The sequence below is a fragment of the Peromyscus maniculatus genome, chromosome 10 (assembly GCF_049852395.1).
Source record: "Peromyscus maniculatus bairdii isolate BWxNUB_F1_BW_parent chromosome 10, HU_Pman_BW_mat_3.1, whole genome shotgun sequence".
Lineage (NCBI taxonomy): Eukaryota > Metazoa > Chordata > Mammalia > Rodentia > Cricetidae > Peromyscus > Peromyscus maniculatus.
In genome coordinates, this window is record NC_134861.1 from 100,769,749 (window position 1) to 100,795,921 (window position 26,173).

Below are 26,173 nucleotides of genomic sequence, written 5' to 3' on the forward strand. Positions count from 1 at the left end.
CACATAATAAAAACCATTTTCAGGACAGGATCTCTAAAGAAATCATGTATCTGGAGGTGATAGAGGAGATGGTCATTGAATTCAGTCTTTGATGAAGGGGATGATTTGTAGTAGGAGAGAACACATTCCAAGGGAGTAAACCCTAGTACAAAGCCAGGGATAAAGATGGTGGGTTGGTGTTGGAGAGGTAAGGCAATAATGCTGCTTACACTGACCAGCTAGAGAACCAAGCTGAGAGCCCAGACCTCACACACACTGTGCATCCAAGCATGGGGGTGGGAACTTCTCCTACAGGCAGTAGCCTGTGAAAGGAAGGAAGGGCGTAGGGCATGGCAAATGAAGAAAACATTCACGGACACATGCTTAGGGAGGTAATTACACACAGGGTAGCCTGGAGAACGGGAAGACATTGATCTGAGCCATTTCTGGAAGGGTTTAGAGGAAGCCAGAGTTCCACTACTGAGAGACTAATGATTACTTGCTGTTGTTACCAATAAATTTTAAAAACATTAAATAAAAAAATACCAGGTTGCTTGTCCTAAATTGTGTAATAATCTCAAGAGCTTGACAATTGTGTTGAGAAAGCAGTTCTGTGTTCTAGTTTTTAAGTGTGACTGAAAAACACTCTAGACAGACAAATTGTGAAATTTTCAAGAAAGAAATTTCAGAGAAGACAAATTCTTCCCTGACAAAGAACATGGAAAAAAATATTCTTAAAAATGAGCACATCAGATTAAACCTAGCAGACATACAATATAATGTGCAAAAGCTAAACCAAAAACCTTGAAGTAAGGTAGGTTGGTATGAAGTGAGGCAGGATGGTGTGAAGTGAGGTAGGACGGTATGAAGTGAGGTAGGGCGGTGTGAAGTAAGGCAGGAAGGTGTGAAGTGAGGTAGGGCGCTGTGAAGTGAGGCAGAGGTGTTTGGGAGGTGGAGTGCAAAGACAGGGATTCTCTGTGTAGCCCTGGCTGTTGTAGAACTCACTCTGTAGCCCAGGCTGGCCTGGAACTCACAGTGACCCGCCTGCCTCTGCTCCCGAGGGCTGGGATTACGGGTGTGCGCCACTGCTGAAGCTGCTGTACTTTCAGTCCCCTTGAGGACAGGGCAATGGAATCTAAGAAACAAAGATTCATGAGGAGGTACCTGTCTTGAGCATGATGTCTCAAGGGTGACAACAGTCTAGAAAGGATGGTTCCTTAGGGTAGGGAAGAAAGTAAAAACAAAATCCAGAGTAAAGATTTGTTCAGGATTTGTACATAAAGGGAACTCCTGAAGCCATCTGTAAGGGACAGGCACTGTTGAAGGTCCCAGCTTGCACAGGTCATAGGCTCCCCAAAAAGGGACATTTTAAAAAGTTTATCTTTATTCATGCGTATATATGTTGATATAGGCACGTGTGTGGGGGGGGTGCCCATGGATACCAGAACAAGGTCTCAGATCCCTTGGAGCAGAGGCTGTTGTGAACTGGCCAACATGGGAACAAACTTGAACCTTAATTGATGAGTAATCACTCCAGCACCAGGAAGGCACTTTAGTGGAATCCCTTTTATGTAACTCAGTGTTGACAGTCAGGGAATACACACCTGTCCAGAGCCTTCAAGATTTTCAGATTTCCACTTTTCTCTCCAGGTATCTATAGAGAAAAGGTATTGGGTGGGCTAGCGGGGGCCCCAACAGGGATGATGAACCTGCCTACTTCAAATGGGATGGTGACTAAGAAGTGCAGGCAAGTCATCTGTTAAATGCACAAGGCAGGGGAAGAGCCTCAGTTTCCAGACACTGAGCAAGTCATCTATAAAATGCTCAAGGCAAGGAACAGAGTTCTAGTCTCAGTTGACAGAGAACTGATTAGAACATCACAAGGCTTGCTGGTCACCAGACTGTGCTTATTATGAGCTGGGTGATAGTTATTGCACAAGAATATTAAAGTCTCATGTTAATCTTGCCAATTTGTTTTAAAAAAAAAAAGAAAAAGAAAAAAGAAAACAACCACAAAAAGTTAGCCGGGTGGTGGTGGCTCACGTCTTAATCCCAGAATTTGGGAGGCAGAGGCAGGTGAATCTCAGTAAATTGGAGGCTAGCCTGCTCTACAAAGCAAGTTCCAGGACAGCCAGGGGACTGTTACAGAGAGAAACCCTGTCTGGGGGAGGGGGGGCGCGGACCCAAAACCTTAAGTCAGGGGCTAGTGTAACATTGTAGCACATCCCCAGCATGCTCAAAGCCCTAAACTTGATTTCCATCATCCTCACCACCACCACCACCACCACCACCACCACCACCACCACCATAAAAAAATAAACAAAAAGCATTTCACACCTAAAAAGATTAATGTTTAATAATGGAGCCTGAGCATGCTGGCTGTCACTCCAGCACTTGGGAGGTGAAGGAAGATGTGGGGCTTGGAGATGGCTCAGGAGTTAAGAGCACTTGTTCTTGCAAAAGACTCATGTCTAGTTAGTTCCCAGCACCCACATGGTGGCTTACAACCATCCATAGCTCCAGTTCCAGAGGATCCAACACTTTCTCTGACCTCCATGGGCACTGCATTATGTGGGAGAAACATACATAGTCATACAAAAGAAATTTAAAAATTAAAAAAAAAGGGCCCAGCCTGGGTTACGAGAGACCCTGTTACAATAGATCTTAACTTTCGGCTTTCTCATACTCTACTATTCCATGTTCTTTTTGCTTAGTAATGACATTTTCATCAATTTCTTTCACCCATTTTTTTTTTTCCCATTGAGAAAAATTTACTGTAATTTTAAAAGCTCAAAGACACAAGAAAGTTAAAAAAATGTTTTTTAACTGGGTCTCTCTATGTAGCCCTGGCTGTCCTGAAACTTGTTATGTAGACCAGACGGGCTTGGACTCACAGAGATCCTCTTGCCTCTGCTTCCTGAATCATTAAAAGTATTTCCTTTCACCTTTAATCCCAGCACTCAGGAGGCAGAGGCAGGCGGATCTCTGTGAGTTCGAGGGCAACCTGGGCTACAGAGTGAGTTCAAGGAAAGGTGCAAAGCTACACAGAGAAACCCTGTCTCGAAAAACCAAAAAAAAAAAAAAAGTATTTCCTTTCAGTGTTTTGTTTTTAAAGTTTTTCTTTCTGTTTTGTTTTGTTTAACAAAACTCTGCTACCCTCTCAGAAGTGAACTTCTGAATCTTGTGGTAAACCAGGCCCGAGGGAGAAGATTTTCCAGATGAATTGTTTGTGCCTGATTACACAATCTGTCCACAGGGAACAACCAGCCATGAGGAAACTGCATTTGAATTTAACCCAGATGCCTGGTACACATTTCTGCCGACTCAACAGTGGACTCGGTTTAACTGTGTGGCTGGGCAAACGTTTACTAACAACTTGATGGCTTTCTCCCTCCTGGTAGTCTTTCTGAAGTCTGCAGGTCTTTCCCAACATATATTCTATTCTTAAGTTCATTTTCATTTGTTTTTCAGTCAAACTTAATTTTGTTTGTTTTACTGTCCACAAAAATGCAGCTACATGCCATATTCTCTAGTCACAACCTTTTTGTCTCATAATTTTTTTTAAAGGGAAAAAAGGTATTTCTTCTTTTTGTTTATTTGTGTGTGTGTGTTTTTTAAAGATTTATTTATTATGTATACAGCATGTATGACCAGAACTCAGGACCTCTGGAAGAGCAGTCGGTGCTCTTAACCTCAGAGCCATCTCTCCAGCCCGTCTCATAATTTAAAAAAATATATTTATTTATTATGTATACAGTGTTCTGTCTGCATGTATCCCTGCAGGCCAGAAAAGGGCACCAGATCTCATGATAGATGGTTGTGAGACACCATGTGGTTGCTGGGAATTGAACTCAGGACCTTTGTAAGAACAAGCAGTGCTCTTAACCTCTGAGTCATCTCTCCAGCCCCCATAATTTTTTTTAAAGACTTTTATTTTATGTGCATTGGTGTTTTGCCTGCCTGTATATCTGTGTAAGGATGTCAGATCCTCTGGAACTGGAGTTACAGACAATTGTGAGCTGCCATGTGGGTGCTGGGAATTGAACCTGGGTTCTCTGGAAGAGCAGCCAGTGCTCTTAACCACTGAGCCATCACTCTAGCCATGCCTTACAACTCTTCCTGACATTCATTTCTAGAAAAGTCTGTCATCCGTAGCTGCCATCACTCCCACAGTTACCATGTCCTCTATTTTTCCCCTCTGATTCATCTCTAATGTGTTTTCCATATCACTGCTGCTGTACATGTTGGTGTGAAATCTTCCGAGGACTAGAGTTCAATTCCCAGCACCTCCATCAGACAGCTCACAACTACCCACAATGCCAGTTGCATGGGACCAGCACTCTCCTCTGGCCTGCATGGCACCTGCACGTATGCAACAGACACACAGCTGAACAAAAGTATTTTTTTAATTAGAGGCTCAAGGCTGGAGAGACAGCTTGGTGCTGAGGAGCACTTGATGGTCTCAGAGGGCTGGGTTCTATCCCAGCACCCACAAGTGGCTCACAGCCATCTATAGCTCCAGTTCCAAGGGATGCAACATCCTCTTCTGGCCTCCATGGGTATTGCATACACATGATGCATTTATATACATTCAGGCAAAACACTTGTACACATAAAATAAAAAAAACCAAATCTTTAAAATTAAAGAGTTTGTAAAACTCAAGAAGTCAGAAAAGACGCAGAAAAACAAAAACAAAACAAAGTAGAATGAGAGGAATAATAGAGACAGAAACTAACAAACCAGAAAACAACCTAAAATATCCAGGCATGGTGACACATTTCTGTAATCCCAAGAATTGAGGTAGAAGCAGAAGGGTTTTGGAATTCAAGGCCATCCATAGCCACATAGTGATCTGGAATTCAACCTAGGACAGGGGAGGGACCAAAAACAAAGATCAACAAAACTAATACTTTGTTCCTTTAAAAATTCCAAGAACAAAAGAAAAGTGTAGGTAAAGTTTCTTTACCTAAAAACTCTAGAGTCAGGCATGGTCAATGTGTTAGTTACCTCTCCGCTGCTATGATATGGAGACAGGATGGTCAATGTGTTAGTTACCTCTGCGCTGCTAGGATATGGAGACAGCATGGTCAACGTGTTAGTTACCTCTGCGCTGCTAGGATATGGAGACAGGATGGTCAATGTGTTAGTTACCTCTCTATTGCTGTGATAAAACACCATGGCCAAAGCAATCGATAGAAAGAAGAGTTTATCTGAGTTTATGGTTTCAAAAAGATAAAAGTCCATCATGGCAGGGAGGCATGTGGGCAGAAGCAGGAAGCTGGGAGATCACATCTCAATCCCAAGCAGGAAACAGAAAGTGAACTGGAAGTAGGGTGAGGCTATATACTCTCAAAGGTGACACAAACTTCCTCCAGCAAAGCCTCACCTCCTAAACCTCCCCAAGAGTATCCCAGCTGGGGCCCACATGTTCAAACGCCTGAGCCTCTGGGGGCATTTTCCTACAAACCACCACAGTCACTAATACATAAAGCAAAGGCTGTTAGGATGAAAACTGCCTGAAGGGTCTGGAGTAAGATCATTCACAGCCTCAGCACGCTTCAGCAGAATGCAGTGAAGTAGGACAAACTTCCAAATGGAATAGGTCCTGGGTAGAGTAACAATATTGTTGACATTAGATATCTTCAAAAGCTAGATTCTATTTGTTTTTTGTTTTTTTTCTTTAGAGACAGGGTTTCTCTGTGTAGCTTTGTGCCTTTCCTGGAACTCACTCTGTAGACCAGGCTGGCCTCGAACTCACAGAGATCCACCTGCCTCTGCCTCCTGAGTGCTGGGATTAAAGGCATGCGCCACCACCACCCAGCAGATTTTATGTGTTACGTTTTCACAGTATCTTACATATAACAATATTTGTTTAATTAATTAAATTGGATAAAAAAAGAAATAACCATATACGTATAAATATGACTTTATATGTTTGACAGTACTGAGAATGAAGAAGCTGTAAGATTTCTAAATAAATAAACAAATCCTGGAAAAACTGGTATTTTAAATTAATCCAGATGTGGATGTGGTAGCTTTGAAAGGCCTGTGAGGACAGAGGACTAGTGCGGAAGCTCTGCCGCACTCCAGACCTTGCCTGGATTAGGATGTGTCAGATTCAATAGAGGCAAACAATGATCTCAGAGGCATCATTAAAGTCAAACTATTATGATTTGCAAATACGTGGACATGGACATTAGAAGCAAAGGATGTTAAATGCATTTAAAATATTTATTTAAAATGAAGATAATGAAGGATAAGGTCAGTGGTAGAAGAATGACATTTAATTAGATGCAACCTAAGCTGGATCTAACCTACAATGTAAGAACTTCAGGTGTGTTCGGCCAGGCCTGGTGGCTCATGCCTGAAATGTCAGCACTCAGGAGGCTGAGATAGGAGGATCGCCACAAGTGAAGCCAGCTGCATGACCTTGAGTTCAAGGCCAGCCTAGGACACAAAGTGAGCTGCTGTCCCCCTACCTTACCCCACCCACAAAAAAGCAAAAAGGAAAAGAAATTCAAATATTTAATTTCAACTCATAACTTTTGGTTTTAGGGCAGTGGTGGCACCGCCTTTAATCCCAGCACTTGGGAGGCAGAGGCAGGTGGATCTCTGTGAGTTCGAGGCCAGCCTGGTCTACAGAGTGAGATCCAGGAAAGGCGCAAAGCTACACAGAGAAACCCTGTCTTGAAAAACAAATAAACAAACAAACAAACAACAAACTTTTGGTTCTAAGATAAATTTTTAAACAAATTAAAATATACATGTTAACTGAGATATTATGAATATATTAATTAATTCAAATTAATTTAAATTCCTATGTATTTTCTTATTTTCTAAATGTATCTGGAGATACAGGTAGTATAGAACAAATGAGCATTCTGCATCCCTCTTTTCCCACACCAAGCCATGCACTACACCACAAAATTAAACAGTCGTCTCTAGGGAAACCCATTCGTCAAGAGAGTTCCTGGCAAAAATAAAACCTGGCTCTTCTCCAGTCAGCTACACTGCAGATGGAGACGGATGACCGGCTGGTCTGTGGCTACTTAGTGTCAGGATGAAGGATATCAGGCACATATCGTTTGGTGCCCAGAGACTTCCGACATGGACTTGCTCTGCCTGACCTCTCAGGCTCACCAATAATGAGGGTTTTTTACTGCAGAGGTGGTGCATCCCTGGCCTGCTCCTGTGTTACAGACAAGGTGACTGAAGCCCCAAAGCACAGGCCATTTGCCCCACATCACACACCTGCTTGTGTCAGGACAGAATACAGGTCTTGAGAGTCAGCTCAGTAACGGTTAACCTCTCTACTGAGCAGTACTGCCTCCCAGATGATCATTTAAAAAAAGCATGCACTCTGCGGACTTGGGCTCGGGTTCCAGCGACATGGCTAAAGCCGAGAAGGTCGGGACCATCACCAACAGGGGACCCGCTACGGTGCCTCCCTAGGGAAACGGTGGAGAAAACTGAAGTCAGCGAACACACCAAGTATGCTTGTTCCATCTGTGGCAAGATGAGGATGAGTCGCTGGCATCTGGCACTGTGGCTCCACAATGGAAACCGTGGCTGGCGGCCCCTGACCTACACCACCAATCCTCTGTGACAGTCAGGTCTGCACCAGAGGGCTGAAGGAAGGGAAAGACCAGTAAAGTGCTACCGTGTGCAACAGCTTGCAATGCATGGGTTAATATACATAACCAAAAATAGAAGAAAACATGATGTTCATATATTAAATAAAAGCACTTTTCATCTTAGTCACCGCAAAACCCCAAGTCACAGACTCTTTCCTATTAATACTCAAAATAACTTTTACTTTGGCAAGACCTTGTGCGCAGCAGGTTTCTATTTTGTTTGGTTTGGATTTTATATCAGTTTAATAAAGATAAGATTCCCCTCAAGCTAGCCTGGGATTCACTATGTAGCCCTGGCTAAATCTGAACTTGTGGCAATCCTCCTGTCTTAGCTTCTCCAGTGCTGGGATTACAGGTGTGAAACGCCACACCTGGCTCAAACTAGTTTTGTTTTATTTTATTCAGTAATGATGATGATTGGGTGTGAATGTGCATACCACAGTACATGTGTGAAGGTCAGAGAACAGTTTTGTGGAGGTGGTTATCTTCTTCCACCTTTACATGGGTCCTAGAGAGTAAGCTCAGGTTGCCAGTCTTACTTAGCTGCCTTACCTGCTCGGTTATTTCAGTTGATGCTCACAACAGCTTTCAAATGGACTGTGTATCAGGACCATGAGTTCACAGCTTGCCTAGGCTATATAGCAAGACCATATCTGAAAATAATTGAATGAATGAATGAAGAAATAGACTATGTATTTTAAGTTCTAGACACACACACACACACACACACACACACACACACACACACACACACACACACAAATCAGAATTGGTTTAAAAGCAAGAAAATCTGCCAGGCAGTGGTGGCACATGCCTTTAAACCCAGCATTCAAGAGACAGAGGCAGGCAGATCTCTGGGTTCAAGGCCAGCCTGGACTCAGAGCTGAGTACCAGGACCACCAGGGATAGACAGAGAAACCCTGTCTCTATTGTGAAATATCACTTTAACTAGACAAAGATGTGTTACATTTGTTTATGCTGCATTTGTTTAATTATGTAAAGATGTGTTGCTGTTTCACCTTGCCTGCCTAAGGCACCTGACCTTTAGGGGATGGGACATAGTTATAAAAAGGGAGTGAAGGCCAAGCGGTGGTGGCACACGCCTTTAATCCCAGCACTCGGGAGGCAGAGGCAGGCAGATCTCTGTGAGTTCGAGGCCAGCCTGGGCTACAGAGTGAGTTCCAGGAAAGGCACAAAGCTACACAGAGAAACCCTGTCTCAAAAAACCTAAATAAATAAATAAATAAATAAATAAATAAATAAATAAATAGGGCGTGAATTCCTAGAGCCTACATCTTGTCCTTCTCCCCTTCCTGTATCTTCTCTCTTCTTCCTGACCACCATGAAGTGATCAATTTTGCTCTTCACACACTTTATATCTCACCATGGCCCAGAAATAATGAAGCTGCTGACCATGGATGGAGATCCCTGAAACTGTGAGCTAAACATATTTTTTTCTGAACTGCTTAGTTCAGGTATTGGTCACAGTGATGAAAAACTGGCTAATACAGACTTAAATTCCTAGGTAACTGACCAGCTATGTAACTTGAGCCATTTCCTCCTCATCTATACAATGAACAAACAGAAACAGAACCATGAAAATTAATAGCATTATTTTAAAATTGGTCCCAGATAATTCAAGGACAAGATTTTTACTTTAACCTTATTATCTTGTATCCTTGTTCCATATCTGATCAGGAAATATCATCTCTCGTTTTGTTTTTTTTTTTTTTTAAGTTACAGACTTAGCTCTGCATAGTCAGAGAGAAAAAAATTGACAAAAAACATAATATATAGTGGGCATTATGGAGATTTGAATCTCATCTTTTTGCAATCATTTATCTAAGCAGACGGTTTTTTAAATCCTAAGTATGGCTGCTCTGAAGGAGAAACAGAAAAGTGTAAAGAAGGTCAGGTCAGCTGTCTGCGTCCAATCACATCAAGTACCAGCCATAGCTCCAGGTATCAAGAACCTGTGTCCTGACTTGATTAGTGCCAACACATGTGGAACCTAATGGTTTACGTTTGATTCTGTCTAGTGAGTAAGTCATTTAGATCTTTGTATATGTGTGCCTAAGAGACGTGTATGTGTGTGGGCATGTGGAAGAGAGAGGACAGCTTTTGGGGACAGTTTCTTACCATACCTCATTTGAGACAGGGTCTCTGATTTCCTCTGTACCACACACAACAAGCAAGCTAGCTGGTGTGCAAAAAATCCTGACAATAACTGTCTCCACCTGCCATCCCAACACAGAAATGCTGGGGTTACGCCATCACATGTGGTAGGGTTCCAGGGATCTGAACTCAGGTTGTCAGGCTTGATCAGTCAGTGGTTTTTTGTTTGTAGTTAGTTTGTTAGTTTTACGTGTATGGGTATTTTGCCTGCATGCACAGATATGTGCACCACATGCATGCCTAGTGCAATGGATCCCTGGAACTGGATCCATCTGGACAGCTGTGAGCTGCCATGTGGGTGCTGGGAATTGGACCCGGGTCCTCTAGAGGAGCAGCCAGTGCTTTTAACTGCTGAGTCATCTCTCCAAACCCCAGTTAGTGTTTTTACCCACTACACCATCTTCTGAGCCCTGAATCTTATATTTTTGGTTGTGAGCCTAGCCTTTAATGGCTGAGCCATCTCTCCAGCCCCTGAGCCCTGAATCTTAAAAAAAAAAGTTAACATGGAAAGGAATGGGTTTCACCGTGACTTCTTTATACATTATATTTCAATACACTTGGTCCCCATTCTTTCCCTCTATCATGTCCCTTCTACCCTCCCCACTTCCTCAAGTTTCTTCCCCTTCTTCTCCTAATTAGCTCCCCTGTTGTTTTCCCACTGCATACACTCCACTACCCTCCCTATTTTCACTCTTAAGATCTCTTCATCCCCTTTCATGATCTCCTTTCTAATTCCATGACTATAAACTCATATGTAAATACATACATTGTTGGTTCCCACAAATTATAGTACATGTTGCTTGAAATTCACAGTTGGAGTCCCCTTGGAAAATCAAGAAGTAAAATGCAGTCCCTGCACCAAACCAGCTACCCAGACTTCCCAACTGAGTGCCAATATACAATGTGATAACCTTGAAGTACATGGTTACATTCTTTCTAGTTTTCATACTTTGGTTTTTTATTTAAAATAAATTTAATTGTATTTCAGACATTTACTTCTGTCCTAGTAGGGGTTTCTATTGCTGTGAAGAGACACCATGACCACGGCAACTCTTATAAAGGAAACACTTAATTGTGTACAGTTCAAGGTTCAGCCATCATGGCGGGGAGCATGGTGACATGCAGGCAGACATGGTGCTAGGGCTGAGAGTACTTACCTCTTCATAGGCAGGCAACAGGAAGTGAACTGCCTCCCTGGGTGGTGTCCTAACCAGAAGAATCCTCAAAGCCAGCCCCCACAGTGACACACTTCCTCTAATAACAAAGCCACGCCTCCTAACAGTGCTGCTCCCCATCAGATTATGGGACTCTGCGACTATGGGGGCCAACTGCATCCAAACCACCACAGTTTCTTACCTACCAGACACAAAGCAGAAAATCTGCAAAGCACTAGAGGAAAGGGTTCAGGTGACAAAAAGGAAATCTAATTGACGCTGCAGAGGAAGGTGACAGGACAGTGGTTACCCTGCCCTGTGAGCCAAACAGGAACTGCCAGCAAGCCCAGTTCATCTGTCAGACCTAAAGTTTTGTTTTTTAATAAACATTAAAGCTTTCTAACCCTTCTTAGACTAAGCTGTAATTTTGGGGTCTTTGTCCCTCTGGGTCAGTCTGCCCAGAACTATCTGATGAAGCTGACTGATGGGGGCTAGGAGTTGAACCCGGGTGATTTGGAAGAGCAGCCAGGGTTCCTAACAGCTCAGCCATGTCTCCAGCCACACACAATTTTAAAACAATTTTAAAGTTATACAGAGTAGCAGGTTTCACTGTCATTATACTTTGTTCATTCATTCCTTCTCCCATTGCTGCCTCTGCGTCCCTTCTCTTCGTGCTCCCTCTTCTTTTTTATTTATTTATTTATTTTGAACACAGAAGAGGGTGCCAGATCTCATTACAGACGGTTGTGAGCCACCATGTGGGTGCTGGGAATTGAACTCAGGACCTCTGGGAGAGCGGTCGGTGCTCTTAACCACTGAGCCATCTCTCTAGCCCTTCGTGCTCCCTCTTACCCTCCTCCTCTTCCTCTTTTTTTTTTCACAGTGCTTTGCATAGAACAGACATAAAATTTACTTGTTAATCAGCTCAATTTATCAACCATATTTTATAGCAATTCTCGAAACAATTGCTAGCCATAAATTCTTGGTAGTTTATTGTTTGTGGTGTGATGTGGGTGTGGTGTGTGCATGTTAATGTATAGGTGCCTCTGCCTGTGCCTGCATACAGAGACCAACCAGAACAGGACGTGGATATCATCTATTTCTCCCTGTCTTCGTTGCCTTGAAGCAGGGTCTCTCACTGAACTGGAAGCTTGCAGGTTTGGAGAGGCTGGCTGGCCAACAAGCTCTTAGGTTGCCTTTTTTTTTTTGTCCCCATGCCTGGCTTTTTATGTGGGTGCCAAGTATTCAAACTCAGGTCAGTGCTCCACCTAGTCATTGCCTCAGCCCCCATAAATTCTTAATGTAATCAAATTTATCAGTTTTTCTGTTGTGGTTAGTAGAGTTTTTGTCTACAACTTTTGTCTATAGTTATCAAAACTTTATTGCTTTTCTTTCACATTCAGTACTATAGTCTGTCAAAAAACTATAATGTATAATTTGAGTTAGAGATGCCCCCCACCATGCCCCATTAAATAATACAATGATCTTGGGCTGAGAGTTTTTTTAAGCAACAGCAATACCACAGCAGTCACTGAGTCATTCATCTCTAGAGTAAGTTTCAGTCCTGGCCCCAGGAGAAGCCTACAGATGTCTAGAGGCCTCTTTCTTGATTCACCATTTGGTTCTACTAAGTAAAGAGGTGGGGGTTTCCTTTAAGATCCCCACACACTGAAAGTCCCATGGATTAAGAGGAAATATAGCTTACCAAGTAACATGCACAAATTGTATGCTAAGTGACCAGTTAATAGGCTGAGAGGAAGCTGTGAGTTTGAGGCCAGCCTGGTGTACAGAGCAAGTTCTAGGACAACCAGGACTACACAGAGAAACCAAAATAAATAAATAACTTTAAAAAATGATCTTGTCTCAAAAACCAAAATCCGTACACATATAAAAAGCTATTTGAGGGGGCTGGAGAGATGGCTCAGAAGTTAAGAGCACTGACTGCTCTTCCAGAGGTCCTGAGTTCAATTCTCAGCAACCACTGCTCTTCCAGAGGTCCTGAGTTCAATTCCCAGCAACCACATGGTGGTTCACACCCATCTGTAATGAGATCTGGTGCCCTCTTCCCGCCTGCAGACATACATGCAGGCAGAACATTGTATACATAATAAACAAATAAATCTTAAAAAAAAAGCTATTTGCAGATATGATATGATACGATACGATAGCAACCCCAAATTTTCTATTAGGGAACTCTTACAACTGATCAGTGCCTTCAGCGAAGTCACTGGATACAAGATTAACTAAAAAAGTCAGTAGTCCTCCTATATACAAATGACAAACAAGCTGAGAAAGAATCAGGGAAACAATACCCTTCATAATAGCCACAAGTAATATAAAATATCTTGGTCTAACTCTAACCAAGCAAGTGAAAGACCTTAATGGCAAGAACTTCAAGTCTTTGAAGAAAGAAATTGAAGAAGATATCAGAAGATGGAGAGATCTCCTATGCTCCTGGACTGGTAGGATTACCATAGTAAAAATGGCCATCCTACCAAAAGCAATCTACAGATTCAATGAAATCCCCATCAAAATTCCAACACAATTCTTACAGACCTTGAAAGAATACTCAACTTCATATGGAAAAACAAAAAAACCAGGATAGCTAAAACAATTATGTACAATAAAATTACTTCCAGAAGTATCACCTTCCCTGATTTCAAGCTGTACTACAGAGCTACAGTAATAAAAACCACATGGGGTTGGCATAAAAACAGAAACACTGGTCAGTGGGACTGAATCAAAGGCCTAGAAGTAAACCTACTACGACACCTGATTTTTGACAAAGAAGCCAGAGACATACAATGCAAAAAAAGAGGCATCTTCAACAAATGGTGCTGGTCTAGATGGATGTGTAGAAGAATGCAAATAGATCCACATCTATCACCCTGCATAAAACTCAAGTCCAAGTGGATCAAAGACCTCGACATAAAACCAGATACACTGAACCTGATGGAAAAGAAAGTGGGGAACAGCCTTGAACACACTGGCATGGGAGACAACTTCCTAAGAAGAACACCACTAGGGCAGGTACTAAGATCAACAGTTGTTGTTGTTGTTATTATTATTATTATTATTATTTGGTTTTTTGAGACAGGGTTTCTCTGTGTAGCTTTGTGCCTTTCCTGTAGACCAGACTAGCCTCGAACTCACAGAGATCCACCTGGCTCTGCCTCCCGAGTGCTGGGATTAAAGGCGTGCGCCACCACCGCCCGGCGGGTTTGTTTTTATTAATAAGAACATTTAAGATTTGTGCTACAACTAGAAACAAGTCAAGCTAAGGCCAGACATATATAACTAAGAATAAGCCTCTGTGATTTATTTGGGAGCTGGGTGGTGGACCCTCCAGAAGAGTAAAATACCAACAACAACAGCTCACGCTGGTGAGGATGTGGAGCAAGAGAAACACTCCTCCACTGCTGGTGGGAGTGCATACTTGCAGAGCCACTATGGAAATCAATATGGAGATTCCTCAGAAAATTGGTAATCAATCTACCTTAAGATCCAGCTATATCATTCCTTGGCATACACCCAAAGATGCTCTATTCTACCACAAAGACGCTTGCTCAACTATATTCATAGCAGCTTTATTCACAATAGCCAGAAACTGGAAACAACCCAGATGTCCCTCAACCGAAGAATGAATAAAGAAAATGTGGTACATTACACAATGGAGGAATACTCAGTTTTCAAATAAATAAATAAATAAATAAATAAATAAATAACATCAAGAAATTTTCATAGGCAAATGGGTGGAACTAGAAAAAAATCATCCTGAGTGAAGTAACCCAGCCAGACCCAAAAAGACAAACATGGTATGTACTCACTTATAAAGTAGCAATTAGCTGTAAGTAAAGGATAATCATGCTACAATCCACAGACCCTGAGAGGCTAAGTAACAAGGAGGACCTAGGGGGGTGCACTGATCTCCCTGGGAAGGAAAAATGGAATAGATTTTGTGGGTGGGCTGGAGATGAGTGGGGATGAGAACAGGATGTATTAGGCAGGGGGGCTGTGGAGGGAGAGAGTCCTGGGAGAGATGACTGGTATTGGGGGACATTTTGGAGGCGAAGTAGAAATGTAGTGCAATGGAAACTCCCGGGAACCCACAAGGGTGACCCTAGCAAAGACTCCCAGTAATGGTGACACAGAACCTGAGACGGCCGTCTTCTGCCATCGGGCAAGACTTCCTGTGGAGGGATTGACATCAACCATCCACAAAACCTCTGGCCTAAAATCAGTTGCGCCTGCAAGATGTGCTGGGGAAAAGTGGAGCAGAACTTGTGGGAGAGGCCAACCAATGACTGGTCCAAATTGAGACCCATGCCATGAGAGGGAAACCATGCCAGTCACTGCCTTGAGGGCCAGGACCCAGAGTCTGGATAGCCCAGAGACCCAAGACAGAACCAAACACAATCAAGGAGGGGAGAGGTGAGTCAATGAAATGATTCCTAATGATACTCTCTATACTTGTAGATTAGCGCCTAGATAATTGTGGAAACCCAGCTTCCCAGGGAGATCTTACTCAGGGTCAGAGAATCTGAGCTTGCTTTACCCAGCAGGGCTTCATAAGGAGATGATTTTTGCCACAGGTGTGTTTACCAGGTGTTTGGAAGGGTCTACACTTGGCTGTATGGTGTGCTTTGATCTTGCAAGGGGGAGGTCTTTCACCTCTCCCCTTGGCATATTATAAAAAGCCCTTCTGAATAAACCTCTGAGCAGCTGGCTATTTTTCCAGGGCCCTCCCAAAGCTATCCTGTGTCTCTGTCTTTCTTCTGGTCTCCAATTACATTTCTACCTAATATTTTCTAATTCCTCTCTCCTCCACCCAAGAACCCTTTGAAAGGTGGGGGCAGGTCAGAGCTGATCTCCATAGACTCCCACACATAATCATCATTAAAAGGCTTCATCCAGCACCCGATGGGAGTAGAAGCAGAGACCCATAGCCAAACATTAGGCGGGGCTTGAGGAATTCTGTAGAAGAGGGGGAGGAAGGATTGTAGAAACCAGAGGGGTCAAGGACACCACAATAGAACATCTCACAGAATCAACTAACCAGGGCTTACAGGGGCTCACAGAGACTGAAGCAACAATCAGGGAGCCTGTATGGGTCTGACTTATGTCCTCTGTATATATGTTATGGTGGTGTAGCTTGGTGTCCCTATGGGACCCCTAACAGTGGGAGCGGGGGCTGTCTCTGACTCTCCTGTCTGCTTTGGGGGCCCTTTTCCTCCCACTGGCTTGCCTTGTCCAGCCCTAATGAGGGGATGTGAATGCCTGACATGCCATGTTTGGTTGATACCCCTGGGAGGACTGCCCTTTTCTAAAGGGAAAGGAGATGTGGATCTGGGGTAGAGGGATATAGGAGGAAGGGGCTAGGAGGAGAGAAGGGAGAGAAACCAGGTCGGAATGCAATATATGAGAGAAGAATAAATTTAAAAACAAATAAATAAAACAAAAAAGATCTTGTCTCAAAAACCAAAAACCATACACATATGGAATATCTGTGACCTAGCTATTCCATTCCAACAGAAATGTTCACATACCTTCACCAAAGACAAAAAACCCAGAAATGTCCACAACTTAAACAGTTTAAAACTGAAAACTACCCACCCTCATTACCAGTAGAATGAGTAAGTTCAGCTATGTTCATACAAGGCTACCTCCTGAGTGCTGGGATTTGTTGTGTGATATTTTGTTTGTGTTCTGACAAATAAAGCTTGCTTGGAGTTAGAGGGTGGAGCTAGCCACTAGATAACCATAGAGGTCTGGAGGTCTGTAGAGAGAGGAACAGGAAGTGACAAGGTGAGGCGGAGACAGGATCTGGGCCCTTTTGGACTGGAGGAACAGAAGAGGAAGGATGTGACTGTGGCTGCTCTCCTACTTCTCTGATCTTTCAGGTTTTACCCTGATATGTGACTCCTGGTTTTTATTGACAAGATTAGATTTACATATCAGGGATTATACATATGTGTCACCATGGCCAACTTAAATCACATTTGTCAATATGTTAGAGCTTTAAAACTGTGGTGGTTTGAGAACAGCCCTGTCAGCTCGTATTATTTAAATATTTGGTTTCCAGTTGGTGGACTGTTTGGGAAGAAGTAGGAGGTGTGGTCTTGTTGGACTAGGTGGGTCGCTGAGGTGTGGGCTTTGAGTTTTCAAAAACCCATACCAGGTCCAATCTCTGTGTGTGTGTGTGTGTGTGTGTGTGTGTGTGTGTGTGTGTGTGTGTGTGTGTGTGTATGTGCCCCTCCATCCATCTGTCTCTATCTCTCTACCTCTCTCCCTCCCTCCCACCCTCTTATCCTCTCTCTCTCTGTTCCTCTCTGCCTCTTGCTTATTGATCAGATATAGGCTCTCAGCTACTCCTCCAGTGCCATGCCTGCCTGCCTGCCTGCTGCCATGTTCCTCACTGAATGCAACGAACATTTAGGCTCTCCTTCCCTTCCTCTGTGCAGTTACTAGTTTTCCTCTTTTGCAAAACAAAGTCAAGAGATCCACTAGGATCTTAAAAAGGCTCCATGCCTTGTTTTGGTCTTGGTCTTAGTTACTTTTCTATTGTTATGAAGAGACCAAGGCAACTTATATAAAAAAATTTTAATTAAGGGCTTACAGTTTCAGAGAATGAATCCTTGACTATCATGGTGGGGAGCATGGCAGCAGGCAGGCAGGCATGGCTGTGGAGCAGTGGATGAGAGCTTAACATCTGATCCACAAGCAGGAGGCAGAGAGAGCCAACTGGAATTGTGTGGGCTTTTGAAAACTCAAAGTCCACCCCCAGTGACACCTCTTCCAACAAGGCCACACCTCCTGATCCTTCCCAGACAATTCCAGCAGCTGAGGACTGTTTAAAATATGTAACCTATAGGGGCCGTTTTCATTCAAACTTCCACACCATGAATAACATATAGTACACTGTCCCTTGTCAGAAATGTAGCTTCTAAGTCTGTAGCTTGTCTTTTCATTGACTGATTAACTGAGACAAGGTCTTGCTATAGGGTCTGGACTGGTCTCAAACTCCATCTCCCTGCCTCAGTAAACATGGGTCACAACTCTTGGCTCTCTTATCCTTTCAACAAGGTTTGCTACAAAGCAAAAGTTTAATTTTGATAAAATCTAACTTACCAATTTTTCTTTTTATAGAGCATGCTTTGTCAAGTCCAGAGATTTTTTTGTGTACGTATGTTCAGAGGACATCTTTTTGGAGTCAGTTTCCTTCTTCCACCTTTACAAAGGTTCCTGGCACCCAATCAAGCCATCAGGCTTCCCAGATAGTGCTTTTACCTGCTGAATCATCCCCCACCCCACAATAATATTTTCAGTTGCCCTTTGACTTTCTGGTAGAGTTTTCAACAGGGCAAGGAACCTTTCTATAAGACCCTGGTACATCTCTTGACTTTCTTTTTGCTAAAGTGGGAAAGCAGCAACTGCAGAGGAGAAGGGTAGGACGGCCTAAATGTTCATTAGGACGGCCTAAACACTCAGGGGAAAGGCATACAGGGAACTCCAAGATCTGGAAACTGATTTCTGTAAACGATTCATGCGCCATTCTCTGCTGAAAAGTACACCCATATTTCAAGATAAAAGTCAAAGTAGGATTGCCAGGTGAGGTATTACAAGCCTGAAATTCTAGCACCTGGGAGAGAGCGGTAGACAGATCTCTGTGAGAGCCAGGTCAGCCTGTCTACCTAGTGAGTTCCAGGCCAGGCAGGGCTTCCTAGTGAGACCTTGTCTAAAACACAAAAAAAGTCAAAGTAGGTTGAGAATGCAGATCAACTGTCAGGGTGTTAGGCATGCAGGAAGGCCATGGTTGGACCTCTAGTACCATATAAACCACCTGGCATAGTGACATTAACCAGGTGTGGTGGCACTCACCAGTAATCCTGGCACCTGGGAGGTTAAAGCAGAATCAGAAGGTCAAGGTCATCCTTTGCTATATTAATCTTGAGGCCAGCCTGGACTAGAGACTATCTCAAAACAAAAAAAGTCAAGGTACACTTGCACAGGGAATCCATGCAAGTGAGCAGTTGAACAATGAATTTTTTTTGATGAGGACAGGATAACTTCAAAAGTAGGTGCATTAAAATAGCAAAACAATATCCATCAAAGGAGCAACTCCACTTGAAAGCTAAGAATCAGACTGAAGCAAATTAGACTGTTGCTTAAATTATAATAATTAAGTTTATAAATTCACCAAACTTCCCTGCTATAATGGACTAAGAAGGTTTGTTTATTCCTTCTCTGTCCTGGGGGAATAAATTATCTCATGAGTCCATTTCATTCAGTGCTATTTAAAAGTGATGAAATGCTTAAACAATTCATTCTATTAATATAAAAATCCTTCATAGGATAAATATGAACCAAAGTGTAAGTAGCATTATGAGTAAAATGGGAAGTATTGCTGTACTATTGCCCATAGAAATAAGGCAGAACATTCCTATTAATTTTAAGACCTGGGGGCTGGAGAGATGGCTCAGAGGTTAAGAGCACCGACTGTTATTCCAGAGGTCCTGAGTTCAATTCCCAGCACCCACATGGTGGCTCACAACCATCTGTAATGAAATCTGGCTCCCTCTTCTGTGTACATAATAAATAAATAAATCTTTAAAAAAAAATTTAAGACCCTACTGTGTGTGTGTGTGTGTGTGTGTGTGTGTGTGTGTGTGTGTGTGTGTGTGTAAGCCAGAGATCAATCTTGGATGTTGCTCCTCAGAACTGCCCATCTTATTTTCTGGAATAGGTTGCTCACTGGGACATAGGGCTCACAGACCAAGCTAAAATGTCTAGTCTGCAAACTCTAAGGATCCTCCTGTCTCCACCTTCCTAGTTACTAGGATTACAAGTATACATCACCACGCCCAACTTTTTACACAAGTTCTAGGAATCAAACTTGGGTGTTCATGCTTGTGAGGCAAGCAAGATACCACTGAGCTATCTCCCCAATCCTGAAGTGAAGTCATATCCCATTTGTGCTTTTGTTTTATGTTTCTCTGGCGTTAGTGTATTATGACTCACTGCTGTAATCAAATACCTAACTTGAGGAAAGGGTTATTTTAACCTTCAGTTGGAAGGTAGTCCATCATGGCAGAGAAGGCTGGAGAAGTTTATCACATTGTGTCCACAGTCAGAAGCAGAGAAAAGTGAATGCTGGTGCCAGTTCACACTCTCCTTTCTATTTTGTATTTAGTCAATGTATTCAGAATGGTGCTGCCCACATTTAAACTTTTCTCACCTCAATTAACCCATCTAGAAAACTCCTTACAGACATGCCCAGAGGTTTGTCTCCTAGGTTATTCTATCTAGATCCTGTCAAGTTGACATCAGTATTAACCATAACATTTAGTTACATGGAGCATTTTCCCTATACCTATTGGGCACCTGTATATACTCTTTTGAAAAATATCTATTTAGGTTTATTGAGTTATTTGAGTTTGGGGCCATGGGGGGGGGGTTGGGAGAGAGAGAAAGCACATGTGTGTGCCCTCGTGATGCACATTTGGAACACAGAGGTTGACATGACATCTGGTGTCTTCCTATCAATCCCCACCTTTTCTAGTCAGGGTATCTCACTGAGCCTGAGGCTCACAGTTCTAGCCAGACTTGCTTGCCAGTTAACCCCAGCACTAACCCCATCCCCCACGCCAGCACGGAGTGAAAGATGCACTTTGCCACCTCTGGCTTTAATGTGGGGCTGGGGATCTGAACTCAGGCCATCATTCAAGTACTTTGCACACTAAGCCACCTCCCCAGTCCCCTAGCTATCAAGCTTTCCAGTCTGATGTAATCTAGGGCTATTTACTCTATTCTCTTGCCTTATCTTGTTGAAAAACCTTACTAAATCTGTAACAACTAAACACACTGGAGGCATGAGGATAAATAGGGCAGGTAAATATTCAAGGAGGAAGACTAAAATTTATCTCAGAACTTTCAGTTCAAGACATTAGACTGAAGATATATGTTTGCTATTTACACAGCTTGCCATACTATATTCAAATAAGCAAGAGAAGCAATAAACTGCTAACATTAAAGAGAAAGCAGGACATTCACTTGTATAAAAGGCCTAATGAAATGGTAGAATTCAAAAGGCAAACATAATTCTGCCGATGAAGGAGTGAAGTAGAGAAAGCCATAGCCCAGAACACTCCATCAGACAGCCTAAAGGGACTGGAAGCCAGACTGCTTGTGGGAAGCCTGAAGGAATCCAGAGCCAACCTGGCTCCTTAGGACACCTGAGGGCGCTGGGCTTGGTGCCAACCAGCAGCAAAGATGACAGGACTGAGCAGGTGAGCCTGATGACAGTGGGAATGTTTGAGGAGCTGTACCTGGACCTTGCTGGTTGGCAGCCTGATTGCTTCCCCGACTCAAGAGGTTAGCCAAAAAAACCAAAAACAAAAAACAGATTTCTGGCTGGGCCTGGTAATACATGCCTGTAGCCCCAGTACTCAGCAGACAGAGACAGTAGTTTCTGGGAGATTGAGACCTGCCTGGGCTACACAGTAAATACCAGGCCATTCTGGGTAAGCTACATTGTGAAAGCTAGTTTCTAAAAACCAAAAGGAAAAGAAAAGAAAAATGGACTTTCTGAAGAAAACAGGAATCTGAGAAAGCCAAAGCTTCTATGTGGGTGCAGGATGACCAGAGGAAAGTACTCCAGTAACACAAAGGGCCTAAGACCATACAGCAAACAACAGCCACCAACAGTCAAGAGTCTACTGAAAGAACAGAACCACCTCTACCACACCAGTTACCCAACCCTTTCTGAAACCAACAACCAAAGATCAGCAGGCACACGAGGAAATCCAGGGGCATGAAAAAGAAGAGTTAGGAAAACAAACATTAAAATAAAGGGAAATAAAACATTCTTCAAAACTCCCATGGAAGCCGGGCGGTGGTGGCGCACGCCTTCAATCCCAGCACTCGGGAGGCAGAGCCAGGCGGATCTCCGTGAGTTCGAGGCCAGCCTGGGCTACCAAGTGAGCTCCAGGAAAGGCGCAAAGCTACGCAGAGAAACCCTGTCTCGAAAAACCAAAAAAAAAAAAAAAAAACTCCCATGGAAGCTGTGAACACACTCAGCAGTAGAGTACTTGCCTAGCAAACTTGAGCTTTGGTCTTCAGCGGAGGGAGAGCAGGAACATCTGTAATCAAAATACTAGAGAGGAAAATCCACAAAAAAGAACAGGGCTGGAAATGTAGCTCAGTGGCATGTGACGACCTAGGTTCAATCCCCAGTATTCCAACAAACAAAACAAACTTGGAAGAACCCTTTTTAACAAATTTTAAATACTTGGAATTTCAGAAGCATTTAGAAAAATAAGGGCCGAACGACAGTGGCACACACCTTTAATCCCAGCACTCAGGAGGCAGAGCCAGGCAGATCTCTGTGAGTTCGAGGCAGGCCTGGTCTACAGAGTGAGATCCAGGACAGGCACCAAAACTATACAGAGAAACCCTGTCTCAAAAAAAGAAAAATAAGGAAAGCAAAGAGATGATCTGGAAATAAATTTAAAAACAATCAGAGTGCTGGGAATTTAGCTCAGTTGGTAAGCACTCTCCTAGCATGCATGAATCACTGGTTAGATTCCCAGTACTACATAACCCAGACGTGCTGACACATATAAAATCGGCATCTAGAGGTGGAAGCAGGAGGTTAAAAAGTTCAGGTTAAGGTTAAGAAGTCTGGCTGTGGAGATGGCTCAGTGGGTAAAAGCACTTTTTACAAAGTGCAAGACTAACAACCTGAGTTTGATCCCTAGAACCCACGGTAGAAAGTGAGAATCAACTCCTGAAAATTGTCCTCTGACCTCCACTTACATACATATGGTGATGTGAGAGCATGCACACGAGTGCGCGCACACACATACTTATTTTATTTTGTTTTTATTTATTTATTTATTTTTAAAGATTTATTTTATTTATTATGTATACAGTGTTCTGTCTGCATGTTTTGCCTGCACACCAGAAGAGGGCATCAGATCTTATAGATGGTTGTGAGCCACCATGTGGTTGCTGGGAATTGAACTCCAGACCTCTTGAAGAGCAGTCAATGCTCTTAACCTCTGAGCCATCTCTTCAGCCCCCCACTTTTTTTTTTTTTTTTTTTTTTTTTAAAGAAAAGGATTCATGTCATTTTCAGCTATATGGCAAGCTCAAGGCCAGCCTGGGATTCATGAGACCCTGTGTGACAGTTATTCTTGGTTGTTACCTTGACACACCGAAAAAAGGGAGCCTCAGGTGAGGAACTGCCTCCATGAAATTAGCTTGTGGGCGTATCTGTGGGGCATTTTCTTAATTACTCTTTGATGTAGGAGGGGTGCAGCGCATGCAGGCAGTGCCATGTCTAAGCAGTTGCGCTGGACTGTAGAAAGAAGCTGAGTAGGCCAGGAAAGGCAAGTCAGGATGCAGCGATCCTCCGTGGTGTCTGCTTTAGTGCCCTCCTTCAGATTTCTACCTTGAATTCTGGCCTGGCCTCCCTTCACGATGGACTTAATCCTGTACGCTGAAATAAACCCTTTCCTCCCCAAGTTACTTTTGGACACGTTATGAAAAAGGATACAAAGACGGACATAATAAAGTACATAAGACACATGGAAGTAATACAAGAGACATACTATCTGACAAAAGCCTTAGAGGAAACAGAAGAATACAATAAACTATTCAGTCAGCATATCCTAGAGCTGAGGAAAGGAAGTTGTAAGTCTCAAGACCCAAAGGGATGTTGGGCAAGATGGCATATGCCTTTAATCCCAGCACTTGGGAGGTAGAAGTAGACAAAAATGAGCGAACTCACAGAAGTGAGTTCAAGGCTAGCCTGGTTGACATATGTTCCAGGCCAGCCAAAGCTACATCGTAAGACCCTATCTCAAAAAAACAAACAAAAAGACTATCCAAAGGGCACAGCTAAAGCCCAATACAACTAATACAGAGCCTGTACCAAACTCTCAGGGAATTTCAAAACAACTATAAAAAAGGAAAAGGGATCACCTGATCACATACAAAGGACTGAGACTCAAACTGGCTTCTTGGCAACAAAGATGATATTAGTAGATAAGAAGCCGTGTTTCCAAATTTTTAGGGAAAAAAAAAACCAAAACTTTTGGCCCCAAATTCTGCACCCAGCTCCATAACAAATAGGAACTAGAATATAACGGACTCGATTTTAGACATGAAAGCACTCAGAAGGCTCACTTCCCTCACATCCTTCCTAAAGAACTTACTTCAGGATGTGCCCCAGCAAGATGACGGCATAAACCAGGACAGAGGAAAACTCAGGATCCTAAAAACAGTGAGTCCAACACAGAGGGAGGAGGGAATCCCAGGAAGACGATGTGTTGCAAGCCCAGAAAATCCATGTGATTTGAAAAATGGAGGAGTATTGGTTCTAATTTTAAAAAGAGGGGATTATTCAAAACATAAAATATAAGAAAGAGTACAGAAAAGAAAGTGGCACTTTGACAAAGGCATGCTGTGCCAGGAAAAAAAAGAATCAAGGCAATCAGAAAATATCTAGAAAAAAAAATTTGTACTTACTGAGTTTACTGAAAGAGGACAGAAGAGCTGGGCAGCAACCCGAGTACAGTCTACAGCACAGGGCAAGGCATTGGGATTTGTTTTTAAGGAAAGTCAGGTACGGTGATGTACTCCTTTAATCTCAGCATTCAGGAGGCAGAGGCAGGACTGTCAGGAGTTTGAGATCAGCCTAGGCTGTTAAGGTCCGTTACTTCAGGTGACTACTACAAGCTTTAGTCTACTGGTCTCAGGTTTAAAAGGGAGGTTTTATTTCATGGAAAATTAAAAACCTATGATAATGTAATACCATTTTTCATGAGTTCCAGGCCAGCCTGAACTACAAAGTAATACCTTGGGTTTGTTTGTTTGTTTGTTTTGTTTTTCATTTTTTTAAAAAAATGAACCAAAACAAAACCGCACTTCACACCCAAAGAAAATAAAGACATTATAGCAAGACAACCATTACCCTGATTATGAAGAATTGATGGTATATGAGAAAAGAGTATCCAGTTGCTTTTAATGTTGGAAGTCTGGGATCCCAAGGGCCATTACCCTACCCCTAGAGAGAAGAAATGTAATCTTAGCATGCAAACTAGGTCTGAACTGAATAGTATTTATAGGATCACATTTTAGGGGATTCTAAAATTAGAGATGGCTTTCATCTTAGGCCAGAACAAACTTTGATTATGTTGGGTCTTAAGACATAAATCACAGTGTGCTAGGAACATTGACTTTGCCTTTTTAAAATATGTACAATATCAACTGACACCCAGGTCTCCCTGTCGATGCTCTCTCTCTCTGGAGGTGAGAGTCATTTTCATTGTTAAAATGGTTGATGCTCTTCAACTAGCCCAGTTCATTTGGAGTTAGGGCAAATAAAAGAAAAAAATGTCTTCACCTACACTGAGTGTAACCAGGTAATCATCCAATAAGAAAACTCAGAGAAAAAGGCCTGTGATGCTCTCAAACATAACTTGTATTTTATTAGGACTAGTTTTAAATCATTATTCTTTAACAGAAATGTCAAAAAGCAAGCAAATCTAGGGAATTTGCAAATGCCATATTTTCTTCCCTAGTGGCAGATGTGTGGTGTTCTCTGGGAAGGGAAAAATCCTCCTAATAATGGGCTTAATAACAGAGGCAACTGTTAAGGTCCGTTACTTCAGGTGACTACTACAAGCTTTAGTCTACTGGTCTCAGGTTTAAAAGGGAGGTTTTATTTCATGGAAAATTAAAAACCTATGATAATGTAATACCATTTTTAGCTTTCATATTTATCTTTCACAACTTCATACAGCTACATAATATACCTTGATCATTTCCCCACTCCGTTACCTTCCAAGCCCCTTCTTCCCAAGTCCCCCTGCTACCTTTCATATCTGTTCAATGTTTTTTTGTGCCTCGTTGAATCTAATTAAGGTTTCTGGAGTTGGTGAGATAGTTCAACACATAAATGTGCCTGCTACCATGACTGATAATCTAAGTTTGAGTCTCTGAATCCAAAGTGGAAGGAAAAAAATACATCCTGCAACAAATTGACCTTCATATCTATGCTACTGCATGTATGCAACCACACACACATATATACACAAATATATCTGAATAAAAATATAATAAAAAGTTAAAATTAAGTAGCATTGTTCACATGAGCATGGAGGACTCAGGTGGAATTCTGTGAGTTAAAAGTCAGTATGGTATACATAAAGTTCTGGGACTACCAG

At 42.6% G+C, this 26,173-nt stretch overlaps 1 protein-coding gene across 4 annotated transcripts in view; it reads right to left on the minus strand.

The window, feature by feature from the left end:
• Positions 1-26,173, minus strand: part of Dipk1a (divergent protein kinase domain 1A) — an 81,010-nt gene that overhangs the window by 39,518 nt on the left and 15,319 nt on the right. For 2 of the 4 annotated variants that reach the window (XM_076546942.1, XM_076546940.1), the window contains exons 1-2: positions 2,485-2,551; positions 1,584-1,633 (exon numbers count right to left, since the gene is read on the minus strand). The exons of the other annotated variants lie outside the window; for them this stretch is intronic. In XM_076546942.1, the coding sequence (XP_076403057.1) occupies positions 1,584-1,633; positions 2,485-2,536 (102 nt within the window). In that variant the 5' untranslated portion in view covers positions 2,537-2,551. Of the gene's footprint in view, positions 1-1,583; positions 1,634-2,484; positions 2,552-26,173 lie in introns of those variants that run through there. 4 annotated transcript variants of the gene reach the window in all.